General features: G+C 37.7%; 3 protein-coding genes and 1 long non-coding RNA gene across 4 annotated transcripts; 1 reads left to right on the forward strand and 3 right to left on the reverse strand.

Moving 5' to 3' along the window:
* The first annotated feature begins 2,633 nt into the window (after nucleotides 1-2,633).
* LOC117780382 lies at nucleotides 2,634-3,477 on the forward strand. Its single transcript, XM_034616895.1, has 2 exons — nucleotides 2,634-2,840; nucleotides 2,911-3,477. Exons 1-2 carry the CDS (start codon nucleotides 2,670-2,672, stop codon nucleotides 3,391-3,393), a joined length of 654 nt encoding a protein of 217 aa, XP_034472786.1. The 5' UTR covers nucleotides 2,634-2,669; the 3' UTR covers nucleotides 3,394-3,477.
* A 7-nt stretch (nucleotides 3,478-3,484) lies between these two features.
* On the reverse strand, nucleotides 3,485-3,789 carry LOC117780383. Its single transcript, XR_004617077.1, has 2 exons — nucleotides 3,676-3,789; nucleotides 3,485-3,619 (listed from the first exon to the last, which is right to left on the reverse strand). It is a non-coding gene; the product is annotated as an uncharacterized LOC117780383 (long non-coding RNA).
* Nucleotides 3,790-3,816: 27 nt separating this feature from the next.
* On the reverse strand, nucleotides 3,817-5,546 carry LOC117779803. The gene is made up of 6 exons (XM_034616124.1): nucleotides 5,509-5,546; nucleotides 5,362-5,405; nucleotides 5,214-5,313; nucleotides 4,979-5,029; nucleotides 4,855-4,926; nucleotides 3,817-4,787 (listed from the first exon to the last, which is right to left on the reverse strand). Exons 1-6 carry the CDS (start codon nucleotides 5,544-5,546, stop codon nucleotides 3,911-3,913), a joined length of 1,182 nt encoding a protein of 393 aa, XP_034472015.1. The 3' UTR covers nucleotides 3,817-3,910.
* A 95-nt stretch (nucleotides 5,547-5,641) lies between these two features.
* Nucleotides 5,642-6,765, reverse strand: LOC117781142. Its single transcript, XM_034617872.1, has 2 exons — nucleotides 5,978-6,765; nucleotides 5,642-5,926 (listed from the first exon to the last, which is right to left on the reverse strand). The coding sequence occupies exons 1-2, from the start codon at nucleotides 6,725-6,727 to the stop codon at nucleotides 5,690-5,692; spliced, it is 987 nt and encodes a 328-aa protein (XP_034473763.1). The 5' UTR covers nucleotides 6,728-6,765; the 3' UTR covers nucleotides 5,642-5,689.
* Nucleotides 6,766-7,150: the final 385 nt, after the last annotated feature.

Below are 7,150 nucleotides of genomic sequence, written 5' to 3' on the forward strand. Positions count from 1 at the left end.
TAGTCTGTATTGTTGTTGCCCCCATTTAATCCGACAATTTACAAAATATAAAGAAATTGATATTCAATAATGAATTATAAAATCGAATGCTATTTTTAAATAAGTAATTTGTTAGCACTTGAAATTTTTCAAGCCAATGTCAAATATTAAAATGAAGCAAAAATTACATTTTTTAAATAATAATAATTATATTAATATAGATCCATTTAATTAAGTAATCTGTCGGTATTATTTTAGAGAAAATGTATTTCAGAATAGCTGCGCAATGAGCTTTGTTTTGACCCCTTAGGCAACTTAGCATTTCCATTTAAGGGCGATGAGTTTCATAATCATAATCAATGATCAATAATAAATATGCATAAATATTAAATGTCATTTACTTTTCATCGCATCGCGATTAAGTGCAATTTGTGGTTATTCCATAATGATATTTAATGCGCTTTAAATGATATTCAAGGATCTACTAGCCGCTAAATGACGCATCAAAACTAAAAAATGTGAGACTTTCACACATATAATACATGTGTGTGTGTGTGTGTGTGTGTGTTTTGATGTATTTTTAAAAGCAAGCATAATATTATTTTTTAGTGCTATCTCCTGCAGCAAGGTGTAAACTGTGAAGCTTATGTATATGGACAGATAGCAGCGGGCGATCCTTGTTGCCGTTGTCCTCATCCTCGTCGTCCTTAAGCTCATCCTCCTGTCGTTTTCGTTGTCGTTGACGTTGTCGTTGTCGCTGTCGTTCTCGCCCAGGGTTTGCTTAATGTCTTCTTTATTATACGAAATTTATCACCGAAACTGAAATTGGCCTGGTTGGCTTGTCGCTTCTGCTTTCCTCTTGCTTAGCTGAGTGGCGACTAAGGCATAGCAAAAGGACGCCAAAACGAAAGAAAAGCTTGCACTTTTTTCTGCAGCAATGTCGCCACATACATTTGCTCACACCTACACACCTACACACACACTTGCACTCACACATATGAAGCAGTAAAAACATGGCTTATGTCCTTTATGGTGACAAAAGCAAACACTAACACGCAGAGGGTAACGTACACACAGACACACATGCTTTTTCACTCCCTCAAGATTAGCAGAACAATCACACAAACAGACACATAGATAGACACATATACATACATACATATATATCAAATTAATGTGTAGGTTTTGTGCTAATGAACGGCGTCTATGTATGTGCATGCATAAAGTGTATATGTGTATGTGCATATGAATGTGTGTGTGTGTGCTGGCGCTGTTTTTGAAATATTGCATAATTTTTACACCCAAAGCGGGTGGCAACATTTTTTTTTATTTTTTAATGTTTGCCCGTAAATTGCCCTAGCAAATTTATACCATGTACAATGTATGCCACCATAAGGATTAAGTAAAAAAAAATTTGAATGCAAAAAAAACCAAAACAAAAACTATGCAAATATTTGTGCAAAGCAAACTTTTTTTTCTTCTTTCTTTTACTTTTTTCGGCTTAGTTAGTTTTTTTATACTCGTATGTTACCAACTAAATGTTTTAATAAAATGTGTTAAGCAAGGGGTAATATTTACTTGCAACTAGCGTTGGGACAACATGGACCACAAGCATGCAAGGAAGCATGCAACACGCACGACGACCAGTGCACAGTGAAATTAAGTATATGCCGAATTTCAAGGGACTGAAAGATAAATGGAGAGAGAGAGAGTAAGCACAGCTTTTACGAACCTTAACAGTATTAAATTTAATTTTCAATTGCTCTTAATCCAAATCAAGTTGACGTTGTATAATTAAAAAATAAATGAAAGAAAATTAATTAAATTAATAGTCAAAGAATCAAAAGAATCTTCAATTTTTATTTTCAAATGTTGGTGGTTTGATTCAACTTTAAAATAACGCCAAAGAAATGGATATTGAGTACTTTTTGGTGCTAAACAAAACTAAAAGCTCAAATCAGGGCTGATACTATTTAATTGCATGCGATCCTAAAAGTAGGTGATATAACTAACACAGGATGCTATTAGCCATTGGAATTTGAATTTATCATCCATTCATACATATCACATGGTTAATGGGTGTTACTGAGAACTGCAAAGCTTATTTTCCCTTAAACTTATAATTATTTTGTAGTAGATCCTGAAAGTATGTGATAATATATTCCGTGAAAGCTGTTCGCAAGTGAAGTTCAAAACCGGCAACTTGATAAAGCTTTTTTAGCTGTAGTGGTTGCTAGCTGACAAAAGATAAGTGCTGTGCAAGAAACAACTTTCCCCCCGATGCGTGAAGAGCTCAGAACATTCATAGGAATGACCACCTTTATTTTATGTAATTTCGAAATTAAAATTTTTCTTTGATTATTAACTTGTTGCTAAATTCAACAATGTGACCGGAACGTAAGCGCAAATTGAGTGACATAGTATTTTCTTGCAGCCAACTTTCAGCAACGTAAAATTTGAGCTGGATGAGGATTTTGTCGAATTAGACAAACTAGTAGATTCTCTTTTATAAAAAAGTTGGCTAGCTCTTTAGCTAATTTGCATCGCAATTTCATCTATTTTTCGGATGCTTTCCAGCCAGAAACAGCTACTTTTCCCTCTAAAAAGTTGGCAACACTGCATGTGGATGACGTTCAAATAACGGGGTTTTTGTATGGAACAATTTAGACGGCATAAAATATAGTTTTGAAATGGAATTGCGCAGTAATAAAACGCAGGAATTAATAAAAGTGCTTAAGGCCGCCGGGGTGTATGAAGATGACATGGAAATAGAAGAAATGCGTCAAGTGGCGCTGGCCATGGAATTATCCGCCGAGTCAAACGACGCCGTCGAGAGTTGTGATCTCGAACGCGCCCTTTTGGTAAGTGGACAGTTGTAATTTATGTGTGAACAATAAATGAACGTTAACAACTGGAATTGTGTGTGTCTAGGAAAGCGAGATCGATTTTCAATTGATGGTCAATTCAACAATGATTGTTGATCCGGCACCCACATCCTCCTCGGAGTCTATGGAAGTTTTTAACGGTGCAGACTTTGATCGGGATTGTGAGAGTCCGCCAAGTAACCCCGTTCACTTCGAAGTGCGTGCTGTGGTGCACCATGAGCTCAACTGGAGTCCAACCTGCGCTGTCCGTCCCCCCAAGCGTCAGGCTAGCGACACCGCCTGCGAAACGAGCACAAAACGCAGACAGAACAGCGAATTTATTGAGAGACAATCCGAGTCGAACGCCGAAGCCATGTCCTTGAACAACGGCGACTCTGGAGTCAGTTGCAATGATGAGATCGGAACGCTGTCCAGCATTAGTGAGCACAGCACCATGCCGTCGATTGGTGAGATGCCCAGTCGCCTCCTTATCAGCACGAGCAGCGCAGCTGTGTCCGAGTTCTCGGATCACAATCAGAGCAGTCCCTAATGTTAAGGATTAATGTGTATCCTAACCAGTTGAAGCAATCAACAGCAGCGCTGTGCCTTTATTAAATAAATCATTTAAGCAAGAGTCTGTCTGTGAGATTTAATTATTTTTATTATTATAGTGGCAGAATCTTCAAAAAGCTCTTTCAAAAAAGTATCCGACTTGGAAATCAAATAGGGCTTGACCATTAAACTGGAATCCTCTGGGTTGACCTTAAGGCTAAGAGCTAACAAATGAAATAGAATTAGTATAAACGTATAGTATAGAGATATATTGGCTTACCATTGATACTATGACTTGACCTGACTCCTACAATGGCTAACAGCTAATTTGATCCGCTACGTTATTGACCATGTTTTAGTTAAATTGATAAATTATATTACATTGTTAAAACTAAAATTAAATGGAATTATTGAGCTCAAGCTTAAGTTTTAAAGAATTAATTCATTTCAAAATGAAATATGCAGTGTATCAAATAAGCTGGATGGCACTGTATAAAGACAATGTATTGTTGGTGTTAATTCGACTTTGTCTTGGCAATCGCCTCTCCAACCAGGAGGTCAATGCGCTGCCGCATGTCCAGGAAAGGCAGCGAATTGACGCGATGGCTAACGAGGATGGCCGAAATCCTATTGAAGTACTCGGTAACTTCCACAGGTTTGGCCAGCTTCTCTGGCGACTTGCTCCCAACTGGCGAACTATTGTCTTTTAGGTCCTGTCTGGATCGCTTAGCGACTCGTCCTTCAGTTGTTTTCGATAAAGTTGCCGGCTTCTCAATTTCGCTCTTTGACTTGGACTTTGGCGGACGCGAACGACCACGTATAGTTTTAGACGATAGCACCTCGGATTTTGATGGGTTTGCACGATATGCGGAACGTAATGATAGACGACGTGACTCCTCCATTGGTCCAATGAATGCTGCATTATTGAGAGTCGATGCCTCATCCTCTTTTAGATTTTTGTCATCTGATTTAGCGTCTTTATCGGAATCATTTTCCGGTGGGGTTGGAGAAGAATGCGTAGGCTCGTCTGCCACCGGAGAGGCAGGATCATTGGGAACCACAGGAGCGACAAGATCAGAGGGACGCATTGGCGAATCCGGATCGTTGGACACCACTGGAGAGACACTGACAGCCACGGGAGAGCTAGATTCATGGGAGGCCTTTGGTGAGTCAGTTTTGTTGAAAACGACTGGAGAGTCAGGCTCATTAGGGACCACCTCTTTCAGAAGGGACTTTGATTGAATGTCCTCCTCATCCTCAATATTATCATGAGCTTGAATATCTTCTGTTAAATCGGAGCAATCATTTCCAGCTTGTGAGTCTTCTGTCAAATCAACTTCTACAACGGTTTTAGTCGTTGGTGTCTCCTTCTCCTGATATGGCACACGTTCCCTTGAGAATTGAAGAGATTAAGTTAATGGAAGTGGCAGCCCTAATGGATATATATTATGTGACTTACGGAGTGCGCACTATATACGAGATGTTGTTAGACCAGTCCTCCTCCTCTTCCTCCTGGCTGCTTTCCTCATCACTGTAAACATTGAATGCTCATCAAGTACACTTAATTTACATTTAACACTTACTCGGTAAGATCATAAGACGTCACGGAATTGGATGTTCCCTCATTGTCACTTCTGCCAAATAAATTCGCATAAATATAAAAGATTGAACATTATTATTATTTTGACAGAATATAAAAAACATACATTTGTTATTCATTTAAAAAAAAATAATTAATCTCAATGGATCTCACTTCATTTCGTTTTGTAACTAGTTTAATTTTGTCAAAACAATTACTTGATAAATGTGTGTACATACCCATTTGTCACTTGAGTTCGATCATCGGCTTCGTTCAATTCGTCCTCGTCGCCAACAATGTGCGGTACATTTGGTAGAAATGGCCTGCATTTCAATAGTTATGTTGAGTTATATAATAATTAACATATTCAGTATTTAAACTCACATTGTCTTTCACAATTTTCCTTGATTTCTGCTAGATATGTCAAACTTCTAACAAAGCGTTATTTTCAAGCATTTTGTCAGAAGTGCTGCAAATCGATCCAAAAGCAGTGTTGGAAAATCTTTGCCGTTTTATTGCGTTCTCACTGGCAACAATTTGCATCTCTTTTTTAAGTTAAAGCGTTTCGGCATTTAAATTTTAAAAGGATTAATTATTTACGAAATACTTTAAATAGGAAACTAATAAAAATGTTACTTTAAATAAATGTAAAGTTTATAATAATTATTAATAAATTAGAATTACAATAATAATAAAATATATAAGACACTTTGTTTTATTCTTCACAGTAATCGCCATGCTCGCCTTCAGCATCGTCGCAATTACAATAGGCGACATCAGGCGCTATATCAGACGCCAGATCATCCTCACCAACAATAACACATCGTACATTCCGTGGATATTTGACCATTACAAGGGGTCGTCCATCCTCGTCCGTAAGACCTGAATTATCACAGCCGTCACCCACATTTTGTCGTTGGAGTATATACTTGATAAAACAGCAAAGGAATATCTGAAAATTTGGCTTTTAAATAAAAAGTTTAATTTTTCACGCGAATCTTACCAAAAACTTCAAAGCCAACAGTGTAAATAGAAGCAGAATGTAAAAGTAACGCCATACAACGTCCGTAAAAACAGGCAGGCATCCATTTGTATTAATGGAATCTAGTGTTAAGGATGGAAAAGGTTCCCGCCTGCCTTCTGAGTCTTCAGATCCCAGCATATAATTCGATATGCTATTTTCGTGACTTTTCTTGGAACAGGCAATAGGAGCCAAAACAGCTTTTCCAGAGCAGTTTAACACCTGTCTTGGCATCCAATCCGCCTTCATCCAGTCCTTGTAACCATGGACACCACAGCAATGTTTCCGCAACTGCAAGCCGTCCCATAGAAGCTTCCACTCCGGGTTCGAATAATACTCATCAATGCCGCGAAAAAGCGCACTTTCCGCCGAATTTTCCAATACATCAATGTTATAGTAAAGATTCCACAAGGTGCCAAATCCTGACGCTATAATGACGCAGGAATAAAATAACCAAATAGAAATCATCAATCGAACGTTTGGTGTACAACGTCTTTTCCACAAGCGATTCCACAAGGAGATACTGCAAAGGAATGTGACCACAAGTTGAGCTCCAAAGATGTATACGTTGAACAGATAACTGAATAACAATCCAAATTCTATGTCATCCAAATAACTGGCTAAAATCCACTGATAAATAGCAGTTATGATTATAATCAGCAGCCCTGTGAAGGCCTCAAATATTAGCAGGAGTGCAATATATACAGAGGCTTTGCGAAAAGGTTGGCGCATTTGGTCATCTTTATCAGATGCGATTCAAAGATTTGGTTTTCTAGTATCTTTTGATAGCAATGTATGCCGAAATTCGAATTTCATTTGGAATGACAAAAAAATCGTCCAATATTTTTTTTTTAGTATTTTAAAGTATTCGGAAAACGGGTAACAAATGATTTTAAACATATTTAAAAAAGTACATTAGATTATAATAATTAAAACATGCTTATTACTGCGTTCCAAATATACCAAGCTCAATAATTTTGAGCTTTTAATATGTAGCTAAAATTAATGAATATGAGCTAAATTTGAAATTCCAATAAGCGGGAGAAGAGTTGACGACACCTATCGGCTTGGAATGTGACTTACTCAAACGAGCGAAGCGAACGAATAAATCAGCTGAGCTGAACTAAATGAACTAAAGTCAAGAAAAGTTGTTCT

The sequence above is a fragment of the Drosophila innubila genome (genome assembly GCF_004354385.1).
Source record: "Drosophila innubila isolate TH190305 chromosome 2L unlocalized genomic scaffold, UK_Dinn_1.0 4_B_2L, whole genome shotgun sequence".
Classification (NCBI taxonomy): domain Eukaryota; kingdom Metazoa; phylum Arthropoda; class Insecta; order Diptera; family Drosophilidae; genus Drosophila; species Drosophila innubila.

Coding starts and splice junctions, on each gene's coding strand:
- LOC117781142 (XM_034617872.1), bottom strand. CDS start 6,727: ATGCGCCAACCTTTTCGCAAAGCCTCTGTATATATTGCACTCCTGCTA. Junction 5,927..5,977: donor TGTTGGCTTTGAAGTTTTTG/GTAAGATTCGCG, acceptor CCAAATTTTCAG/ATATTCCTTTGCTGTTTTAT.
- LOC117779803 (XM_034616124.1), bottom strand. CDS start 5,546: ATGCCGAAACGCTTTAACTTAAAAAAGAGATGCAAATT. Junction 5,406..5,508: donor TTAAAAAAGAGATGCAAATT/GTTGCCAGTGAG, acceptor ACGCTTTGTTAG/AAGTTTGACATATCTAGCAG. Junction 4,927..4,978: donor ACGTCTTATGATCTTACCGA/GTAAGTGTTAAA, acceptor CAATGTTTACAG/TGATGAGGAAAGCAGCCAGG.
- LOC117780382 (XM_034616895.1), top strand. CDS start 2,670: ATGGAATTGCGCAGTAATAAAACGCAGGAATTAATAAAAGTGCTTAAG. Junction 2,841..2,910: donor ATCTCGAACGCGCCCTTTTG/GTAAGTGGACAG, acceptor GTGTGTGTCTAG/GAAAGCGAGATCGATTTTCA.